The following is a 23,339-nucleotide window of genomic DNA, read 5'->3' on the forward strand; positions in this document are numbered from 1 at the left end:
CACATGCCTATAATATCCATGAATGACTTCACTTAGCATACAATAGTGTGCTATGGAGCACGCAGTGCAGTGAAAGACATTTTGTTCCAGTGACACTGCAGGAATCAATGTCATTACCACGGCTAGAACCTAGTACGCCTACTGGGGAGTGAGGGGGTCAGCTTCACTTCTCTTCCCAAATGGCAGATCTCTCACGCTTCTGGTGCTAACCTTTTGAATCCTGGTCCGTTTGATCGGTCAGGATTTTCCTTGCTGGAGTTTGTAAATGGAACAGAATTTCCTTTGAGGGAATTCCTGTGTCTCGGATGTCAAAGGTGGTGCAGGCCCAAAGGGAATCTAGTCTGCTTGTTTTTCTGTAAAGATATCCTGAGTTGAAAAAGTGAATTGCCTCTGGTACAGAGGTATTCGCGGTCATTGCCCTGCAAAGGGAAACAAAGGTCAGAGAAGACCGCAGCCATTCAATGATAAGGAAAGTCGTGCTGGGTTCCTGAAATGCCCGGCTAGCTAGGACCTCACATTCTTACTAATAATGGGGTTGCGTTGTACTTGCTCTCAGGACTGGCGTGCTAATCAGAACCCTCTCCCTCTGCAGAGCCAAGCAATGGCCACAGACATCACCTGCACACCGCTGTGTGAGAGAGCCGTCCCACTGAAGCTGTGCGGCAGGAGGCTGGAAGTGCTGAGACACCAGGGTGAGGAGGGGAGCCCATACCACCCACCCACTCCTCCGGGGGGCGTCTTGGACACCTGGACGTTGATAAGCCTTGAAACAGAGCTGGGTCTTCTAGCTCAGGCAACAGAGGCTCATGCTGCAAGAACCAGAAGTTCCAGGTTTAATTTCCGCTGCCAACAACCCACTCAGGGGCACAACATTACAAATGCCTGGTATAAAAACAGATACAGAAAGAGAGCGGCTGCATAGCCTTTGCCACTGGGTGTGGGGGGTTCATCTGCAATGAATGCACTGAGCTAGGTTCACTCACGCTAGTACTGGGGGGTGTAAATCACAGAACCCAGCACCAGTTTTTGAGTCTTGTATCCCAGGGGCATTGACCCTTCCGGGGGCGGGGGTGGGGAGCATCTTCCAAGGGAACTGCAACATTATTCTAGACTTATGCCCAGATGTCAACTCGGTACGTGCCAAGGGCAGGTCTTCAGACCTCAGCAATGCCAGGAATAGCAAGTCTCTCGTTTTGCTGAAGCACTTTCTGGAAGACTCAGGGAACTGGAGTGGGATCTTTCTCAGCTCTTACATGGGAGGACAAAGTGGTTGAATCTTTAGCAATGATCTTCCTCCCTAGTGTTCTGGGGGATCTGATGAGGCTTTAATAAAAACGTCTCCTACAAGCCCTTTCAGTGGCTCGGATTTCAGACTCTTGGTCTTTCTGGAGTCCTAGTCTCCAATCTTCCAGCTCCAAGAGCAAGCTCAGGAGCAGCTGTTTGAGAGGAAGGATGGTCCACTGGTTAGGGCACCAACCTGGGACTTGAGAACGTAGTTTGTGTACATCTTGCTGGCCTGTTCCCTGTTGCCTTTTAAACCTGCTTTAGTGTATTAGTCCTTGGCTGTTTTTAACAACAGGCAGCCTGAGCTGGCAACGGCAGTGGCCTCAGAAACCCTCTTGTACAGTTACAAGTTCACTAGCGGGCGCTGACCTGCAGGAACTGGGAGGCCAGAGCTTTTCCGAATGCAACAACAGGAGGCTGAAACGCAGGGCTGCAGCTGGTAAAACGCTTCTCTCCTCTCCCCGCCTCCTCCCCACGCGCTCTGGCCATTGCCAAGCCACACAATGGAAGCATCCTATCCAGTCCCTGCTCTGTTCTCAGTTACGCCCACTCAGCTGCCTTTGCTCCAGTGGGGCTGGACAAGCAAAATGAAAAGCAGCATTTGGCCCTTCCAGCCTTGCTGGCATTAATTTGCTGTGCCACTGGCATGAGCGGGCAAGTGGACAGTATGGGATAGGGATATAGGGGGCCTGCAGCTATTGAGGGTTTATATTAGAGTAGAATTTAGAAGCCCTAACCAAGATCAGGGTCCTCTTGTGTTAAATGCTGCACATACACATAGTGCAAGACAGTCCCTGCCCCCTAGCAGGATGTCTTGTCAACTAAATAGACACAAGTGGGAGAAGTGAAATATCATCCTCATTCAGAGAAGGGAAACTGAGGCAGAGAGTGATTAAGTGATTGCCCAAGGTCACCCAAGGATACTGCAGCAGAGTCAAGATTTGGAGCTAGATCTCGAGTCCCAGCCCAGGGCTTTAACCACAAGATCATGCTTCCACTTCTACAGGCCGCCTGCACCAACTAAAACGAGTTGCCCAGCAGGGAGAGTAAGGGCCTTGGAATGGGACACCGAGCCTGACTCCATCACCGATCTGCATTTTGACTCTGGGCACATCAATTATCCTCTGTGCCAGTTTCCCCAACTGTAAACTAGGGATAATCATGCTCCTCTGAGGGGAAGGCGGGAGGGGGGGCTAATGCATTTAGTGTCTCTATAGTGTGTTGGAGGTGAGAATTGGCTTTGTAAGGTCTCATCTGAAAGACATTCGTGTGTGTGAACGTGCACTTCATTGCCTGGGCCTTGGTCACCAGTCAGGCCACTGGCGTGGATGTATACACAGACTGTTTGGTTATCCTGTTGGCTCCATTGCTCTAAATTCTGTACATCGGAGTGATCCTCTCATTGCTACACTGCGTCTGATTCCTGAGATGGTCGTCAGCTCCAGGGGCCGGCAGCCGTAGAGACTCCATGATCCGCTGCTCTCTCGCCCTCCAGTTTCTCTGACCCTCTATTCCTCACCTCAGCACTCCTTTTGTTACTGCTGCGGGGCTGGGAAGATCAGGGAGGGCTGAGCCTACCAGCAAAGCCAGACTAGAAAAGCCTTGCTTATGGAAGGTGCAAGGATGCTGGGTGATCAGAATACTCACCCACGAGCAGCGTCTGAGGCAGCTGGACACATTCCACCATCGCTGGATCTGCTCCCTCCTCCAAGGAAAAGAGGATCAGGAAGTGCTGTGGTGTTCAGTGATCGCTCTGAGCCACAGGAGCAGAGAGCGCTCCACTTTGGTCAGGGTCTGCGTCCTAAACAGCCAGCATCACTTAATGTTCTAGGGAAGCTCACAATAATCACGTCCAACCGGCTCTTGCCAGAGCCCCTTAAAGGTACAGTTCCCCACATGTGCCAACCCATTGGCCACAGCTCTGTGTCTCGCATGGAATGTGAATGTTTTCAAAGTAGCATCTCTAGTGCTACAGCCTCAGGCTTCAGTTTCCGCCCCACTTTGGGGTCCCCACCCACAGTCTTAGAACCACTGCTCTAGACACTTCCCTCCAGCAGGTGAGGCGGCTGTTCTGTTAAGCAGCACAGCATGAGAGGCAACTTGATTACCCAAGACTGAGAAGGGACTCCTGAATGTTAATCCCAGCTGTGACACTTCTTCCCTCTGTGGCCTTAGTCAAGTCGCTTCCCTTCTCTGCCTTCATTTTCCCACCTGTAAAATGGGAATAATATTATTTCCCTACAGCAGAGGGTGCCCCTTGTGAAGCTTAGAGTCTGTAAAGGGTTATACATAAGCATAGAAAACTGCTTTGCCCTCCCCCACCTGCTTATATGGAGAACAGGGCCTTGAAAAAACCTTGGCTATATTAGTGGCTTTTCACAGACCTCAGGAGAAGCAGCTGGATGCTGCCTCACCTACAGCAAGAGGCCAGTAATGGCCCAGAAATCACATTCTCCACCCCAGCTGCATGATATTGAAGATTAAAAGTGCCCCAAAGAATCCTCCTGCAAACCCTGGCCCAGCCTGTACACAATACTGCGATCACGGTGCATAAGAGCTGCTGTTTGCAGGGCAAACACTTTTGAATACTCTCCCAATCCCCAGTAGCAAGTCTGACCTGGAAAGCAATGACAGGAAAAGGCAACTCACAGGAGGCATCTCTAAAGCGCCCCAACCCCCTGCTTTGTCAACTCCTAGCCTCTTGGTTACTTTTCCTGCTAGCACATGGCACAGAGGAGCAACCCCATCCCACAAGATGAGGGGCACTAAGGAATAAGAGGGCCTGGGCTGGAGCCACTGGGAGAGGACGGCAGCAGGACGCTGCAGAGTTGGGGAGCAGGGGGAAGAACAGCTTTTTCTGTGCTGAGCAGGGTGGAAGCCCACAGATCAAAGTGACTTATAATCACTTACCCCCAGGCTATGTTCCCATTCAGGTTTTCACCCCCGTTCCGCTTTTGGAAGCCGTGGAAGAGAGCTGGGCTCATAGCTGCAGGGAAAATCCTGCCTATTTTGGCTTGTCAAAGATTCAGCACTTGAGCAGGGTGTGGCCTTGTGAAACTCCAAGGAGACTCCAGCTAGGCCAAGAAATTTACTGGCCAACTGTCCAGTGCGGCCAATGTATGATTTTATCCCAAGTCTCGTTGCCTTGGTGCTTTCCTTAAAGCTCAAGCTCTGAGAGGCCTGGGATTCTACTAGACTGTCCCATGAAAAGAACTCAGCATTTATTGTTTTTAAATTCTCATGATTCTCAAGCCAGTCTCGTGATCTGGGGAAGTCTGACCCAGGATTTCTGAATCCTTGGGGCTAGCACTGCTCAGCATTTTAAATCCATGACTGAATTCTTCAACAGAGGCAGGAGCTTTCAAGCATCCAGCTCTCCTCAGGTTTAACCCAAAGTAAGTGGCTTACAGAATCCTCAAATTTTATTAACACTCCTCTGGCCAAATTAACACATTCTCTGGCTTGAGTTGTCTGCTCAGCAGGGACAGCCTGCTTAAAGTGTTCATTAAGGGGGCAAAACACAACAGGAAGAAGTGGTCAATCAACTAAACATCAGATGGAAAAAGCCCACAGCCTCCTTAGACATCCAGGTTCAGACCACCTGGTTTTTCACCCTTCTGAGCGAGACACACAGAGATTGAAGTAGTTCACTATGAAAGTTTTTCAGATTAGACTTTAGAGGGCAGCTCTGTTTCACAATGTGCCTCTGTACAAACAGCAACATAAGATACACAGTTATCATCTCATGTGTTCTCACTACTAGGGAAAATGAGGTTTAGTTCCTGACTAGTACTTCTGCAAACCTCAGCTGAGAGAAGGCTGTGTTAAGAAAGGCTAAATTATGCTCAGGAACACCTTTCCAGTCCTAGTGCTGCCACTAGGTTTGCACAGGTGAAACAGATTGGAACTTAGTAAACAAGCATGTTGATGAGACACAATAAGGAATAGAATCCAGCTACCTCTCTTTGATGAGAGGTTTCTTCAGGGCTAGAGAGATTAAAATGCAATAGAAATGTACTTTTGTCTCTGCTACAGGCACTTGGGGTGGGAGGATCTGATTATCCCATTTTATAAAATTGCATGTCAGAGTAGAGGGTTCGATGGATGGGGGGGGAAATTGATATGAACACATGATGTTAATCAACTTATACATTTAACTGCATCCTCTCCCACACTCCTTATCAGTGAGGGTTTGTTGGGTTGTACTTTTCAGGGGATGAACTGTCAGCTGATACACTAGAGTTCAATTTGGTATAAGCTTGGTGAATTTTGATTATAATTCCACTAGATAGTTTTTATCACTTTAAAACTTTCAGTTGCAGGAAATTGAGGGGGATGGGGCAGACAATGTGATCAAATCAATTTGTGATACATAGGGCTGATTCTTCCTCAACTTTCCATATAATGAATACTGCACAACTGCCTGGAGCACCAGCTCCAGTAACAGCAGAGACAGCTGTTTTAAGAGAAATGTCACTAGATGTTTAAGTTAAAGCTGTGTTTTATCCTTTCCATCTGAAAGGTTTAGTTATCAATGGAAATATTTTTCCAGTAGTTTGTGTGTTTAGCAAAATCAACATTTTCCACCACAAGTAGTCTTTCCAAGCATAATCATCATCATTAATGGAGCCTTCGCCTTACTGCAATATTATATACATATGAAACAAGGCTGTCCAGATTTTTTCAGGCACATTACATTGTAACAATAAGCTTAGCGACTTCTCTCTCCTCTCAGAGCTACAGATGATCATGCTTTAAAAAGGATTTGTTAGAGGGTGTATTACTTTACTTAACCTTCCTCTTCACTGCCACCTCAGCAGATTTACAGGAGTGACAGCTTCCCACTGAGGCTGCAAGTTTCTGAAACAGGAACTCTATTATGCAGTGGTGAAGGATTTATCTCAAGCTAATTTGTTATGAGAAGGAATGAACAAAAGCTTAACTGCAGTAGATAAAACACTGACCAACATTAAACCATGCTTAATGGGTAGGTGTAATATGTGGAAAGAATAGGATTAAGAATTTCAGATTAAGTAATTATATGGTCAACTGTACAGAACAAGTTCATGCACATTAGCATGACAGTTGCTTTAAAGCTTTATAATGCAGTTTTTCCATCTACAAGTAGCATTATTGACATGAGATGTTAATTGCACAATATGCCGCCCCCCACCCCCGGCACACAAAAAACCCAGATGTTTACTTCGCAATAAAAACATTATCCCTGAGCTAAAACAACGCATTGCAAACCCATGCATGTGTCAAAAGGAGCCTCATACATCAGGCCACCTTCCTGAACGCCTACAGTACTAGAAGCAGCTACAAGTTGTCTGACCATTGTAACTTCAACTTCTTTTGTTTGTTCACAGAGAAGCCATCCAAGGCACAGTGGGAAACAAAGTCATAGGCTGTTGAGGAGTAAATCTAGTTTTTAAAATGTGCAAAGGCTCTGTTCATGTATACATGCAATTTGTGACTGGGTGGGCAGACAGCAAGTTAGGTGCATACCATCCATTTGCACAGGGCAGTTTTCTGATTGTTAACAAAGCCCTTGAAAATATTAGAAGTTAAAGGAAACACCAGGAAGGAAGGAATGAGTACAGTGAAAGTTGTTCTGGAGCAATCTTGTACAGAAAAGAGTCCACTAGGCGCTTGCATCCCAGCAAGCAGATCTCAAAAGGAATGTAGCCATTTGTCATGAATTTCTGAGATTCAGAAGTTCTAGTTAAAGGTAACAGGCCCTCCTGAGTTCAAGTTGACAGCAAGAAAGTGATTGTGGCATTGGTCTAACATTACAGAAAATTAGATTGATTGAATATAGAACCTCTAGGCTACTTAAATTGAGCATCCTGGAAGCGGTAACAAGATGCACGGTGCAAATAAATTCTAGATGAATGAAGCTTTAGGATTTACAAGCCAGAAAAGGAACCTTTAAATGATTTTAAAAAGCACCTGGATTTTTCACAACTTGAAATTCACCCTGTAACTCAGCTGATTCATTTGGTGTACTTGTTTATCAAAGGCTCTGGTTATCTTTCATTTTCTGACAAAGTAGGTAATTACTGTATCACACAGTATGTTCTCCACAGGAAATTTACAGAGAAAACATGATTTGTCTTCATTTTCTTTTAAGATTAAGCACTGCATTCCTTTAAGCAATTTAAGGGTAAGTCTTCCCTAGAAAAGTCTGCCAATACTTAACAGCAGTTCCTTTTTTTTTTTTTTATATGAGATACTACACTCAGTGTAATTTAAACAGCATTTGAAACATTCCAACAGGAATCAAATAGCACTGGTAGAAGCAATCTGCTTCTCTTACATCTCCAAAACACCTGCTTACTGTCTGTGCATTTAGGGCACTGCTGTACAGCGCTAGGCCCTCTAATTTAATGCCTGCTATACAGCACACTGAAGTTCTTTGGAATGAAGACATGGAAAGCACAGTACATTTTAGTCCATATGCTGTAAAGGTTTAAGGCTTCTTGCAGCTTTCCGATTGCTTAGTTGCTATAAGATGGGGAAATCCCACTGATACTTGTTATTTTAACTTTGGAGTTGGTGTCCAGACTAGTCAGGTATACAGAAGAGTAATCTACTGGAGTTACAGATGGGCTAGTACATCCATATCAAAATCAGTTAGTTGGCCACGGCTGGAGGCCCTTCTGGCAGCAGTGATGCAAAGAAAGTCTTGAAGAAAAGCCAGGCTGTGTTCATAAATGAAGAACTGTCCTGCTGATTTTCTGGTAAAGCTCTTCCTTCCTCAGAAACAGCCACAGGTTCAGCTTCTCCACCTACATTTTCCTCCTGCCAATATAAAGTATCTCATAAGTGAGGACAGTTTTAAGAAAACTAAATTCTAAAAGCCAGATTCCTTTCTAAAACAAGCTATTTTAATTCCTTTCAATGGAACAATGTAAAGGACTCATTAACAGCCCTGATTATACTGCAGTATTTTGTTCCTTTACTACTCATTGTCCCAGAATTATAGCTCAACATAGCTAAGACACCGTAAAGCCACCCACCATTGCCACCAGGGCCAATACTGTCCTGTGCTAAATAAAACTATTTTAGGACATATTTACAAGTGGGAATGATGCATCTGATATACCAAAACAAGCTGCTGAATCTCAAATATTTTGATGTTCTAGCTGTAAATTGGTCAGCACCAAAAGCACAATTCCACACCAAGTACTAAGACCAAATGAAAATGCCAACTTGAACACGTCCCATTAATGGCATATACAGAGAGAAACGCTATGTACAACCCTCCATACCAGAGTAAGACTCATACACATTGAAGTTTTATCTGCAATTATGAGAGCTGTTCACTTGTAGAGTGAGATTATGGTGGGACTGTTAACACCTGCTGCAGTAGTTTAGTAGTTTTTGAGCTTGTTACACTGCTAACAGCCACAGTAGCCCGTGGCCAAGTGGGGATTTTCTGGAACAAAATGCATCAACTACAAAATACCAGGAGATTGCCAGGGTTAAGCATTAAAAATCAAAATATATTTCTAACATATGATAGGAAAGATACTTCGATTTCTATGAAAGCAAAAGTATCAGAGTACATATTACAGTGGTAACAACCAGACAGAGCAGGAATTAACCAGATCCCTCCTGTTCTTTGCCGGTGGCACATAATACATTTAGTCTCCTGGAGGTTGTTAATATTTTGATCTAATTTCAGTTGGGTTTAGCATGCGAGTGGCTGAGTGGTGTTGGTGGCCTGTAAAATACAGGTGGTCAGACTAGAGGATCTGTGGTCCTTCTGGCCTTGAACTCTAGGACTTAGTGAGAAAAGAAGGCTAGTTCAGATATTATTTTACCAGGAAAAGAGTTTCCAGAAGATTTTGTAGAGAACACTTATTCATCTGAAGTGATACAAATGTTTGGAAAATGGAAACTAAACCCTTTCCTGGGATTTCTTGTTGTTGGATGTCAAATATTGAGCCATACCTGTAAGTTATTGTTTTGGTCCTGGTTTATCGCAGCTTGAGGAAGAACGTTGTTTGGAAAAGGGTGAACTGGCTGTCGTCTAAATGGAAACCAGCCAGCGTGGTGCCTGGAAGACAAGAACTCCAGTTAGCTAAAGGTTACTCCTGCCCTGCTACACTTCAGGCCTAGCAAAACACTAATATGCACACAAGAATAGACAGTTTGCTCAAGACACTGGGATAAACTCTAATTTGTTGAGCTACTGGAGGAAGGCTCTCAAAAACCTTCTCTGCCACAATCCCTACCCCCCAGCAGTATGGCAGCAAGGCACAGCATTGCATTCAAGAGGCAGCAGTGGAACCAGCTCTATACAGGCTGCTCCATCACAGCCTACAGGGTCTTGATCAGGCCCCCAGCAGGCTAGAGCAGATGCTGCAGTGTGTAGCATGAGAACTAGGATAGAGTACTCCTTTCTAAAGCAGCAGCATGTACCACCATATCTTGGATTTCCCTACACCTGCCCTGTCCTAATGGGATAACTGAAGTTGGGATGCCAGCATTACTCCCTCATCCTGTGTGGCTCACAAAGAAGGGTCATAACAGGCCAATGTGTGGCCATTTGGCAAACTAATCCCTTCCCCTCTCTAGTGGCTGCATCTTGTATGCCAAAAATGTCAACTTTTAAGATGTTCTACCCTTGTGGCTCTGAAGAGATACTAACGAGATGTAATCCAGTGCTGACTTCCTGAGTCTGCAAACAGCCTGAAATAATGCTACGTGTGAATTGCTTCTGTTTGAATGTGTTAACTCTTAAGCCTATTTGTGGCAATTTAAAGATCTACACTAATGTAACAACTGATCCAAACATGTAAAGGAGGAGGACAACAATTTGAAGATCAGCACAACAGATTATGAGCAGCTTCACAAACGGGCAGAGATTGGGAAGTACTACAGATTACCTCCCCACTCAGAGCAAAATTGGTCAGTTTGGTTGCATTTTTTCCTAGTCAAGAAAGCGGCTAAGGATTACACTGCATTCAAATTAGTGTTGCATGTTTACAAGTAGGCAACACCATGGTAAAAATGCTTAGCCACATCTTTTATAAAGGTATGGGATCAATTCCCCTACCAAAGACATGGTCGCACACGACTGTACAAAAGTGTTAGCCATGTCCTTTGAATATTAACCTGAACCAGTAGAGTATGAAGTAGTGTGTCAATGTTTTATTCTAACTTTGACTTTAAAGAATTCCCCAAAAAAATGTTGAGCTAAGAGTTACAGTAATAGATTTGCTGATCCTGTGATACACCTGCTCGACACTGGAAAGTATTATCCATTATTTTGGCTAGGATTGTGATTTCTTACAGTGATACAGATATAAGCCCTTGTGTGGCTACAGTTATACCAATATAAAGGTGCCTTATCCTAGTCTAGCACCTTCCTATCCCATATGGGATAAGTTACACAAGTAAAAGCACTTATACCACTATGAATGCATCCCTCACTAGGGGGTTGTATTGCATTAACTAGATGACAATAGTTAAACTAATACAACTGATGCATTAATGAGCTACAAGAGACTTGATTACAACAAAGACTATCACAGTGCAGATAAACTGCTCCAAAGAGCAGTCACCTGAATAAAAAGTCAACACTGAAATGTTTACTTCATGAGACATGCATGCTTACAGGTACATCAGAACTGTGCCACCCATAACCATGAGGAACCTGCTGAGGCTGGAGTAGAAGTAGATAATGTTGACAAAAACTAAGAACAGGGTTGCTGAATAAACCCAGTCCAACCAGTCTCGATTCATCTCTTCCTCCTCTTCCATGAGAGGACCCCCCTGGGCATTCATTTGCAAATTCTGATTGGCCCTTGCATTAAGCTGAGGAGGGGCATTATGGTTTCCAGGCAGGTTTTGTGCAGGAAATGCATCTGGAAGAGGGGCTGGAGCTGCAACTGGTGCCACTGGTATCTCTTGTGACCTCTGAGTAGGTGATCTATCAGCAGAAACAGCAGCCAAGCTGAAAAGAAGATAACAGCAGTAAGACTTCGCCAAGCTCTGCAAAGGATAATAAGGCAGGCATAAAAACTTGTTAATCTTAGATTCACGTGCAACTAGGAAGCAGCAAGTTGTGACAGAAATCAGCCCTGTTCATGCCAATGACATGCCACATGATGGGATAAGTTCAATGTTTCACCTTCTGTAAAATGGGATAACATCCATCTTTGTAAAGTTGGAATACGAAGGGTTTATTTCAGTACTCCACTGTTAAAATCTTTCAAAACCTCAGTAGTTAGACCCTGGAGCAGGCTGGGTAACCGTATCAAGTTTTGCAGCACTTAGCTTTATCTAGGCAAAAAGTTGCAAGTAAAACTAAACCGAATTACATTTTAAGAGCCACATACAGCATTTATATTTACATCAGACATTTGAATCCTACAGGCTAAGGAACATGCCTTTCAATTACATTACATCTGAAGGAAGGAAAAAAATTCCCTCATGAAGAAATAGTTAGAATATTTCAAGGCTCCCAAGGAGAGTAGGAAACAAAAACGAAAGCTTACTATTGCATGTAGTAGTGTCTTGCATAAATCTGCTGAAACCAGGACATCTGTAGTATGTTGTAAGTGGTATATGCAGAGTACCCAGGAGCCACACCATGGGGATGCTGGGCTGATTCAATCCTTATTGAAAGGGTAAAATACAGGATGTTTGTTTACAAAAGACCAGGTAGGCCCACTTCTGCAAGTCTTTCCCTACTTGTACTATTATTAAAAAAGACACAGCATCGCACAAGCTGTTTGCTTGTATCATATACTACACAATTTCAGTATATCCTACCTTAAATTGGGCTTGAAATACTGCAATCATTATTAGAACATGAATGCAGAAATCTACATTTCATCCCAAAAATATGCTGTTGTGAAACTAGGGGGGAGGGAGAGGAGAGAGGCAGGAAGATAGACAGTCTTACTACCACTGCATCCCAAGTACCATCTTTCTGATTAAATGATCTGATATTCAGCTTTTTATTTCAGTTCAGGTCCATTCAAACAAAATGGCAACGCTTAAGAAATGTCCCAGAAAGCAGTACTATGATCTCAGAGAAAAACAAGTCCGCTCAATCTAACTATCAGAAGCTCAATAGTGGAGACAGCAATTCCTAGGAGAAAGTATTTATCTCCTAACAAAGGAAAAATCAATTGTAGGGGCTACCTACATAAGAATTTTGGATCAACAAAAGCTCCTAGGTTCATATTTCCATTAAACGTAACAGCAATTCTACTTTTCCACATGAAACAGTAGAGATAACTTCCCCCCAGTTGGAGAGGCATACATTCATTTAACCCCTTCAGTGTCCACTTAAATATCCAGAATAGTATACATGGCTTATAGTCCACTGACATTTACAACATTAAGTACGGCAACAGACTGTCCAAAAAACCCAAAAACAAACATAGTTGAACATGAATGGTCAATATTTTCAGAAAGTTATCAGCATGTGTGGCATATTTACCTAGTATTGGCTTCCCCTGTAGGAAGTTGGTTGCAGGAAGTCTCCCTCTGTCTCAAGCCATCATTTGAAGAAACTACACAAGGATCTTGACCAGGTCCTGAAACAGTCTTTGGCTGTTGATTGGTTTCCTCAATCTAAATACAGTTAATATTGGAGCTGACTCAGAACAGTATCTGAGAAAAAGTCTTCTGTTGCAAAGCTAAGAGGATGCACTGAATGTTCTCTTGAAGTTTCACCAAACTGCTGTGCATTTGTATAGATCTATGACAATGGGCATTACCGCAATACCAATTAATAGTCAGCCATTGTTATAACTAATCCTTCCATACATATTTTATTTCTAACACTCCTTTAAAGATGACCTAGAAAGGAAAATAGTTTGTGATTTCTTCCCCTGCCCCCCAATCATCTCATAACATGCAAAAGGTCTGAGTATGTTTTTTAAAGTTTTGGTTTGCTTATGGGTTTTTTTGGATTAGAAACACAGATCCTGCAATGGATAAAAATGATAACTGGAAAACTCAAGATTTGTCTACACAAAATTGCACCAACTTAAACTGGGGTAACTTTGTGCTGGTCTAAACACAAGCTGTACTGCTTTAACTATTTCATTCCCACAGAAGAGTAAGTTATACCAGTATAAGCATTTTTATACTAGTATAAATGCAGCCATCCATACTAGGACATTGGATCACTTTAACTATACTGCTATGGTTAAAATGGTATAAGTGGTGTGTTGAAACAAGTTTTTTTTTATATATATAAAAAGAGGAATAAAAATGTTAAGCGTCCTTGGTTCTTTAGCTTTTTGTTGTTAGCATTTTTTCAAAAAAAATCCTTTTGCAGGTCCCCGTTAAGAGCAAAGATCATCTGTCCTTGTAAGTGTACTAGCACGAGAATTTATTTTTAAATGTGTATCTAATTTTGGAGTTTATGAAATGAGGTCTTAAGTTATAGCAGCATGTGGATGGCTGCTCTGCAAACTGCTCTACAGAACCAGGACAATGCACCTTAATCAAAATGCAATACCTGAGCATTTCTAGTCCCAAGGATCTCTGCCGTGTGTTATGACAAATATCCAACTGGAATTAGGACGTACTGTATGCTGTTCACTTTTGATTTAAAGAAGGGTGGAAATTTATGCCTTCAGATATGAAGCTTGTGCACTAGTTAATCACCTAACTTCAATTCAGAAATAAAATACTGTGATATATGGTATTATGTACTAAATCAATACATATTAAATTGAAATTCCAATGCTTGTTTTTAGTTTCAATTTCCTCTGCCATATGTTTTTGTAGTTCTGTTGCCAAAGTAAATCCCAGCAAAATTCATATGATGGACACTCCCTATTCAAACGGTACCCTCTCCCTCTGATGAGCATAACCACTAGTGTGATTGGACTTAGTAATCATGGGGAATAGGCACCACAATTTCAACCTTTTGCATACAGCCCAGCCACTGTGTCCATCATTGCCTGAAGAGTCTGCAATATGAGGGGTCACGAGCTATTTAATGGATCTAAATTACATTCGATTAAACATTTCACCCCCCTCTGGAAGTAATGTTAACTCAAGTTTATGCAAACAATTAGAAACTGAGGTTTGACAAGTTAGACACAAAGTGGGTGAACCAACTTCTGTTGGTGAAAGATAAGCTTTTGAGCTCCACAGAGCTCTTCAGGTGCCATCAGATCTGAAACTTAAACAATCCTTGTTCTGTGATTACAGTACTTATTACAAATGTGTAAGCATTCCTTCCCCCAGGCCTATTACAACTCTGAAGGAATGCTGCTATTAACACATGAGGTTTACCACCCTGCTTTGCCATCAACCACCTTTACAAACATACAGTAATTAAAAAACTAGGTCACATTCCAGAGATTTTTGCTGATCCTTTCAATATCTAATGCAGGAAGAAAGTCTAAATTTAACATACCTTTGAGTTGGTCTCTCTCATTTTTGACAGAGTCTTTGAATGGTACACCAGATGAAGAGCATGAAACTTCTCCTGCTAAAATAAGTCAAGACATTTGATAATCATTTTGTTTTATCTATTGAAACTTTATTTGACCTCACTCGACACTGCACCGCAGCTACCACAATCATGTAATTACCATACCTTGGGCAGCACATCTCTCAAATAAAGGTGGTCAAGCAGCAGCTTCCCAGAATAAATCAGCTTCTGGTCCTCTTCAGGCTTTCAGAGAAGACAAAATATACTGATTACTAATCTGTCAAATACATTCAAATGCCAGAAAAAAAAGGTTAGTTTCACATAAGAAAAGCTGTGTACGTAAAAGTTGGCCTCTGGTGTTTATCAGTCAAACACTGCTGTCAGATACACACATCAGAAATCCTACTCCCCCACCCCCTCCCTAGCTGAACAGAAGTTGTGTGCATCTCTATTAAAGAAGAATTTGGCTTGAAAAGATCAATTCAGTCAATTACTTGTATGAAAAATTTGTAATATCATAGAAATTTAGACAAATGTATACAGAATGAGGATAAAACAGCTGCTCCGATATATGAAGTGACTAATTTTGTAATACAGGCCAGAAACCCAATATTTGCTGTCCCCACCACAATCCTGGCAAAAAGGAACCTCTCTACACTCCTTAAAGCAGAGCTTTGGGATATTGACCAACCTGAGCGGCATTGCAGGCACTTTGTAATCTTGTGACAATTCACATCATTTCCCACCCAGTAAATCTGAGCAGTTGTTTACACAGAAATCCTCCTGCAGTTGGAGGACACAATCACTGGGAGTTGCCCCAGAGCAAGAGAGCCTATGTTCCTCTTCTTACAGGAAGAGATCAGCTCTGCCAGCCTACAAAGCAAGAGTCCTACCACCACTACTAAAAACCAGTCTTACATGATTGTTACATAAATAATATATCTGACCAATTCTGATGGATGCCATTTTAACACCCCAAAGTAGCATATGAAGACCTCTAGGCTTCCACTGACACTGGGCATTAAGCAGAAAGATAACATTTTCCACAGCAGCACATCTTCACAACATGCAGGGAATTTGCTCAGATTGTCCATCATCTGGCACTTGAAAGCAGGGTGGATAAAAATGGATTTAAATAAATCAGATTTTTTTCATTTAAATTAAATAAGCAGGTTTAGTTCTAAAGAATAAATCCTTTTAAAATTAAATTTGAAATTTAAAACCTAAGTTAAGGCCTAAACATATAATCTATTGATATCATTTAAATAAAAAAATGTCTTAAGCAATACATGTTTGCTGCCAAGAGTTAAAGAAAATCAAGATACTGAAAGCTGGAAGTCACTGTCTAAACACCTGGAACTAGAGTCTACTGAAGTGCTAAAATAGTTTTTGACAACAGCAGCCTCTTCCACAGGTGCAGAGAGAATATATTCATTTCAGTCTATTCACCTAGTTCAGTTCAATCATCAGTTCATTCAAAGTTAGAAATTGGGAGTTGAAAAGGCAGAAAAAACTTGTTTTCCTCTTCAAGTCTATGAATAAAAACTAGCTGAGAGAGGATGAGATCCAAGGGTATGTCTACATTACCCCCGGATCAACGGACAGTGATCGATCCAGCAGGGATCGATTTATCGCATCTGGACTAGATGCGATAGATTAACCCCCGAGATCTCTCCCATTGACTCCTCTACTCCAGCTCGGTGAGAGGCGCAGGCAGAGTAGATGGGGGAGCAGCAGCAGCTGAGTCACCGTAGTGAAGACGCCCGCAGTAAGCAGATCTAAGTACGTCCACTTCAGCTACGTTATTTACGTAGCTGAAGTTGCGTAACTTAGATCAATCCCCCTTGCCCAGGGTAGACCAGGACTAAGTTATAAAATCCTGAAGGACAGTGTCAACAGAAATAATCAGGTTAAATTCACTACTAGAGAGAGTACTTTCTTTGTTTAATTAAAAATCTGTTTTAAAAGCAAAACTATTTGAATGTGTATTTCCAGCACAATTAAAATTTAATAATTTTAAAAACCATGTGTATTTCAGTTGAATTTGAATCTGCATCCAAGTAGAGCTTGACACAAATCACAAGTTTAAAAAAAACAAAAAAAACAAATGCGTCATTCAACGTTTCCTAACAAGCAAAAAAGAAACTAAAGAAAAAGTTAATGCATATAATTGCTTAAATACATATGTATGGTATCCTTAGCAAAAGAACAAAAGACTTGGTGCAAAGCCTGTATTTAGTTACAAATGAACAGGTTGGTTATCAAAGAGAATCAACCTTTTTAGAAGAGTGATTAGAGTGCAAAACTACAATTAAAATCTATTGCTTAAAATCAAGGTTTCCTGCTTGCTGACTGATTAAAACTGATTTAAATCAAGCCACCCTGCTTGAAAGCCCAGTGCATGCCTACTGCCTCCCTTCCTCATGTCTTGCCTGGAACACTAACTCAACTTCTGTTTTTACTTTGCCTATACTGCCACCTCACAAGAAACTGTTACCACTGGGGGAAAAACTAAGAATCCAAATACAAACTACTTCAGCATCCAACAAGCTAGTACGCCACATCAACATTAAATGGCAGCTGAACAGGAAGGCAAGGCAAAAAAACCCAAACAATTTCCCCTTATTCTGAACAAGTTTCGCTTCTGTATTCTAACTGATTTCCATAACATATTTACAAACTATTTGGATGTGCACTGCAACATTTGCAACTAGCCAACTATGCAGAAGCAGGTGTTCTGGAATCTGGGGGAGGTGCGGGAGCTTTTTTTGCTTCACATTATCAAACTTTTAAAAAAAAAAAAGACATGAAATAGATGCTGAAGTTCCCTGAACCTTTGAACACTTTAACAGACAGAAGTGGGTGATGTAATACCTTTTATTAGACCAAGACCATCTTCTGATGGTCAAGACTCGTTTCAAGCTTACACAGAGCTCTTCTTCAGGTCTTGAAGGTTCTTCAGCTCTGTGTAAGCTCCAGAGTTTGTCTCCCTCACCAACTGAAGTTGGTCCAACACAAAGTTTTTACCTCACCCAGCTTGTACTTCTAAAACCCTGGTACCTGCAAAGCTACAAGGACACTGCATGAACACTTCCCCCTCCTGTTAAATAGTGCAACCTTTAGAGCCAAGGCTGCTGTAATCAGTGTGTTTTATTTATTTATTTAAGAGGGAGGCAAAGTAGCTTATGCAATAGAAATGACAACAGCTCTGTTGTAACACAAACAGGCATGTCCACTCCTGGAAGCCTCCCAAGTAGGGACTCTCATTGCTAGGGCCCTACCAAATTCACAGCCCATTTCGGTCAATTTCACGGTCACGGGAATTTAAAAGTCATGAAATTGACGATTTCAGCTATTTGAAGCTGAAATGTCAGGGTGCCGCCCGTGCAGGGTCCTGACCCAAAAGGGTGTCCGGGGGAGGCAGTTTTGCCACCCTGACTTCAGCGCTGGGCCCTTGGCTAGCAGCCGCCGCTGAAGGGGGACAGCCCCGGGACCCCACCCTACAGTAACCGCGCGACACCCCCACACGCCCCCGGGGGGGGTCAGGACTCCCCGGGCTGAGGAAACACTCGTCTCCCCAGGGAAGCCCGCAGCGGCCCCGCTAAAGGCGCTGATGTCACACCCCGGACAGGGGCCAGGAACGTGGTGGGGCCCCGCTCCCCTCACTGCTTCGCTACCCGCCCCCATAGTCACCCCGGTCCCCGCTACCCCCTTCCCCGGCCGGGGGTGAGGAAAGCGGGGCGGCCCCGGCCTGGGTCTCCAGGCCTCCCCCGGCCCGCTGGGGCGGGGAGCCGCAGACGAGGCGGGGAGCGGCCCGGGAGGGGGCCCGAGTCAGGCCCGCGGGGTCCGCTCCTCACCGGCTCCTCCGCGTGCAGGCGGCGCAGCCGGGCCTTGAGCTGCCGCACGGTCCAGCCGGGCTCGCCGCGCAGGCGCAGGTCCGGGTGCCGCTGCGTGGGGCTCCGCACGAGCAGGTCAAAGGGCTCCATGGCGCTCAGCCTCGGCAGGCTTCAGGCGGGGACGGCACAGCGAGTAACTGTCAGCGACCGATGGCCCCTTTTATCCCCTCACCGCCCCTCGCTCCGCCCCCTGTTCGCCAGTGCGCTGTGGCTGCAGCGGATTGGCTCCTCGTAGTGAGCGTATCAATACGTGGGCCTATCAGAGCGCACATCCGGATAGAGGGTGGGGCGAAGGGAAGGGAAGGGAAGGGAAGGGGCGGGGCTAGGAGGGAGGGTGGCTTGCTAGGAGGTGGCAAGCTGGGCTGGGGTGAAAGAGGCGAAAGGGGCCACCCCTGCAGTGGCCATGGGGCAGAGTGACAGCAGGGTACCCTCCCTTGCCCTTCAGTGTGGCTCCAGGCACTAGCGCAGCAAGCAGGTGCCTGGGGCCACAAGCTGCTGCGGGGGCCTGCAGGTCGCCATGAGGGGGGCAGGCAGGCTGTCTTTGGTGGCATGCCTGCAGGAGGTCCACTGGTCCCGTGGCTGCGGCTTCGGCAGCAATTCGGTGGCAGGTACGCTGAAGGCATGGGACCGGCAGACCTCCCGCAGGCACGCCGCCAAATCCATGTTACCAGGGGACCTCCCACAGGCATGCTGCTGAAAGCCACCTGCTTGCCCTTGTGAGGGCTCAGGTGGTCGTGGCCCTTGTAGGGCCACCCCTTCAGGAGCAAACAGATAAAGCATCGCGTGACTGTCAAATTCTTATGGGTTGTGATTTAGCCCAAGGTGCTGTGGAAGGGAAGAAAGGAATTCCTTTGTCCCACCCTTCGTCTGTCTTGTCTAGTTAGATTCCAAGTTCTCTAGGGTGGGGACTGTCTCCTATGTGTTTGTACAATGCTAAAAATAATGGGATCCAGAGCTCAGCCAGCCCCCCTAGGCCAGCAGTTCTCAAACTATATTAACCTGAGGACTCCCATTTTGGCGTAAAAATATATATAGGGGTCCCGCCCCTCCCAAGCCTCAGCCGCTCAGGCCCAGGTCCTCTCCTCAAGGCCCCACCCCCACTTCACCCTAGCCCCTCTTCTTCCCTGCCTCTTCACGACCCTTCTCCTGAGCACACTCTGTCCCCACTCCTCCCTTTCCCTCACAGCGCCTCCTGCACACAGCTGAACAGCTGTTCTGTAGTGTGCAGGTGGCACTGAGAGGGAGGGAGAGGAGTTGATCAGTGGGGCCTGTGGACCTCCGGAGTACCCTGACAGACCTCAGTTTGAGAAACACTGCTCTAGGCACCATTGTTTCAATACAGAAATAACACCCCTGTGACCACATACATCTACTTGTCACCTGTCACCCCACCCTGGAACCCATACGGGGCATCATCGAACAACTGCAACCCATATTTGAGAGTCCCCATCCTGCAAGAAATCATTCCTGACCTCACTCCCTCCACTTCTGGCCTTCAAGCAACCTCCCAACCTCCCCAAGCTTATCATCAGATGCAAGCTTCCCCCCATCAAGGACACACAAACTTAAAATGCCCCAGACTCTACCAGAACAACAGAGGCAAAACCTGCAATCACAGCTCCACTGCTACAGTGATCAACATCTCCCACCCCAAACCTTTTTCAAGATCCATGGATCCTACACAAGCCTGTCACAACACATGGGGTACCTCATCCAGCGCACTAAATGCCTCAATAACTATATGGGTGAAACCAATCACTGTGCTCTTGAATGAACTCACAGAAAAATAATGAAAGACAAAAAACCCCATCACTTGGGGGTGAACATTTTTCACAAAGCGATCACCCTATGTCTGACCTATCAGTTTTCATCCTCAAAGGAAACCTGCGCAACACTTCGAAAAGACAAGCCTGGGAGCTTAAATTCATAACTGCTTGAGGCTAAAAATCATGGACTGAACAGAGACACTGGATTTATCGTTTATTACAACAATCTGTAACACACTAATTAACCATATTTTTTTGTCCTGTGACTGCAGAGGTGTTAACGGGCCACTCTACCTTGAATGGTCCCTTCGAATACGGACTAACTACTTTTGCTAAACTATCTGTCCACCTTGCATTTGGCTGTGATGCTTGGAGTACCTTTCTCAGTCCTGAAGAAGAGTTCTGTGTGGCTCGAAAGCTTGTCTCTCTAACCAGTAGAAGTTGGTCCAGTAAAAGATATCATCTCACCCACCTTCTCTCTCTCATATCCTGGGACTGACATGGATACAACTATGCTGCATACAAAAATAATGTAAGGAAAGAGAAGTCGACCATGTCTGAGTAAGTTACTTCTCTATTTGTATTGCATTAGTGCCTATACCCCCATGTGCTGGGCGCTGCACAAACATTTAATAAAGAGATAGTCCCTACCCGAATGAGTTTACAGTCTCAGAGTATGTCTACACTACAGTCTAACCCTAGAGAGAAGCAACTGGACTGAGACAGGGAGACTGAAACAGAGAGATACTTTCTGCTCCAATGTCTCAAATACAACTGCAAGAGAGAGATTTCCTCAAATTTGGGAAATTATAGAAGGTGTCTCAGCAAAAAGCAGCGAGGAAAAATTGTGCCTGGCCCTGAAAGACAGGAGAGAAATGGCACTGCACCACTTACCATCCTGACACCAGATTGGGTATGGACAGTAATAACAAACGGACCCCCAAAGAGAGCGCGACCCCACACCGGTGGGTCATACCTGCCCCGACAGACATTTGTCTTACACTTTAGCAACACGTATCTCGTCATCCCAAAAAAGTCCCATTGAATTGAATTGCTTCATCTAACCCTCCCTGCAACCCTCCACCAACCCCAAACAACCAATAAATTGACAATCCTCTGCTGTATCATCTCCTTTCAGTCCACTAGGCCCAGATCTCTGGATCTTGACTCAGTTGCCCTAGAAACAGGGATGTCCAGTTCCCACTGGATCTCTGACGGATTCTAATAGATCCATAGTCTGCAGATACCCAAAGCACAATTGCTTGGCTCTTCTCTTATGTTCAAGGTAAAGTGCCATTGAGTCCTAAAAGTCAAGGAGAACCTCCCTGATCTGATGCTGTTTAGTGTAGAGTCTCTTTCCCATTTTTTGTCCCCAGCTGTAGCTTTCTTCTGAACCCTCTTTCCTCCGCTGGCATCAGTGGTAAAACTCCCATTAATGTGAACTGGATCGTGGCTGCAGTGTGGTTAAAAAAATAAACAAAGCAAGAGATCAGTTTTATTTCCTAGCACGAAGTATTTATTTTTTGCCCATTTCATTAGGTGCTCAGTTTTCTCTGGCAGCTGGAGATGGTTGCCCTGAGGCACAATCAGTTCACAGCCAGTACTTACCCTTGTCTCTCATGTGTGTGTCACTTGCAGGATTAGCGAGACAAGGAGGGTGAGGTAACAGCTTTTATTGGACCAACTTCTGTTAGTGAGAGAGACAAGCCTGCAAGCTTACACGGAGCTCTCTTTCCAGTCTGTGTAAGCTTGAAAGCTTGTCTCTCTCACCAACAGAAGTTGCTCGAAAGAAGCTATTACCTCACCCGTTTTGCCTCTCTAATGTCCTGGGACCAACACGGCTACACCAACACTGCACACATGTGGACGCTTGTCATTTTGGGGTCTAAGCCAAAGTGAGCTACAATGTCTTATCCTGGACAAAGCCAGTCCCTGCCCATAATCTCTACTGCACTCCTCCATGAGGTTCCAGAGGGGGGTGGTTCTATCATTGGGGCACGATCCCACTCAGAAAAAAAATGAGAAAATAAAATTAGAGTGAAATCAGTTGAGCCTCATCCCAATTCTATGACCCATCCACAGCTGATCAGTCTTTAGCAGAATAGCTTCTGGAGACAAAGGATGCAGGTGGATGCTCTGCATTATATAGCACCATCCAGGGGTACCAAAGCAGCAGGATCAGTTTAGCAGCTATAGGAGAGCTGCTGCTCTTTAGTCGCTCTGCTCCGTCAACCAGCTAATAAGTTTCCACCAGCCTCTCCTATAAGCAGGAAGGTTTTGGCTTCTCCAGTCCTGATCAGTAGTTGGACTCCATGCCCTCTCCTGGGAGGTAAGGAGGAAAAAGCTGCAGTGATGCAACCCAAGAACCTGATCCTCAGGTGGTGCAAATAGAAGTCAATGAAGCTAGGACAGTTAACATCTGCTGAGGATTTTGCACTAAACCTCTAGCAGAACTAGCTGCTGCTCTGGCTTTGTTCCTGGTGTAACTGGCTGAGCTTCCCTAGTACCTACCTTCTGGCTTCAAGTGTGGCAGGAGAGACTAATATGATCACGAATTTAAAGGGGCACACCTGTTAAGGCCCAAAGCAAGATTTTTACAATGTGGTGTTGGCACACAGGACCATCCAAATGTTAGGAGTGGATCTTGTGGGTGGGGTGTCTATTGTAGGGACTCTGGGATTTGAAGAGATTAGTCCCAAGCTTATTGTCAGATGTTTCCTGTGTGGTTTCAATAAGTGCCTGTCATTTCCTCTACACTGTTTTCAGCTTTCCACTGACCCACGAACTATGCAAACAATTGAAGTCACTGTGCCTTTTCTGCAATCAGGATTAAATTTGAACATAAGTTTGAGGGACAGAGGGTTCAGTCTTGCCTAGGCCAGATCCCTACCTTGCTCCTGCCCCGCTCCTGCCCTAGATGTTTCCGGGACAGTTTGGAATGTAATTTGGAACCTCCCACGATTCAGTGTGTTT

At 44.6% G+C, this 23,339-nt stretch overlaps 1 protein-coding gene across 2 annotated transcripts; it reads right to left on the reverse strand.

Annotated features, from left to right (window-relative positions):
* Positions 1-6,258: 6,258 nt before the first annotated feature.
* HERPUD1 (homocysteine inducible ER protein with ubiquitin like domain 1) lies at positions 6,259-18,735 on the reverse strand. Of its 2 annotated transcripts, none has more exons than XM_032774044.2 (8): positions 18,562-18,735; positions 14,870-14,947; positions 14,687-14,761; positions 12,749-12,882; positions 11,796-11,915; positions 10,913-11,251; positions 9,244-9,349; positions 6,259-8,088 (listed from the first exon to the last, which is right to left on the reverse strand). In XM_032774044.2, exons 1-8 carry the CDS (start codon positions 18,688-18,690, stop codon positions 7,921-7,923), a joined length of 1,149 nt encoding a protein of 382 aa, XP_032629935.1. In that variant the 5' UTR covers positions 18,691-18,735; the 3' UTR covers positions 6,259-7,920. The 2 variants fall into 2 exon arrangements, with proteins under 2 accessions (XP_032629935.1, XP_032629937.1); XM_032774046.2 differs by having other exon boundaries at positions 14,687-14,758; positions 18,562-18,694.
* Positions 18,736-23,339: the final 4,604 nt, after the last annotated feature.

The sequence above is a fragment of the Chelonoidis abingdonii genome, chromosome 19 (genome assembly GCF_003597395.2).
Source record: "Chelonoidis abingdonii isolate Lonesome George chromosome 19, CheloAbing_2.0, whole genome shotgun sequence".
NCBI classification, from domain to species: Eukaryota; Metazoa; Chordata; order Testudines; family Testudinidae; genus Chelonoidis; species Chelonoidis abingdonii.

What these genes read in the sequence shown, in the direction of transcription:
- HERPUD1 (XM_032774044.2), bottom strand. Translation starts at nt 18,690, where the DNA reads ATGGAGCCCTTTGACCTGCTCGTGCGGAGCCCCACGCAGCGGCACCCG. An exon ending in TGAGAGAGACCAACTCAAAG is followed by an intron (nt 12,883 to 14,686) that starts GTATGTTAAATT and finishes AACTGTATTTAG; the next exon opens with ATTGAGGAAACCAATCAACA. An exon ending in GGCACAGTTCTGATGTACCT is followed by an intron (nt 9,350 to 10,912) that starts GTAAGCATGCAT and finishes CTTGTCTTCCAG; the next exon opens with GCACCACGCTGGCTGGTTTC.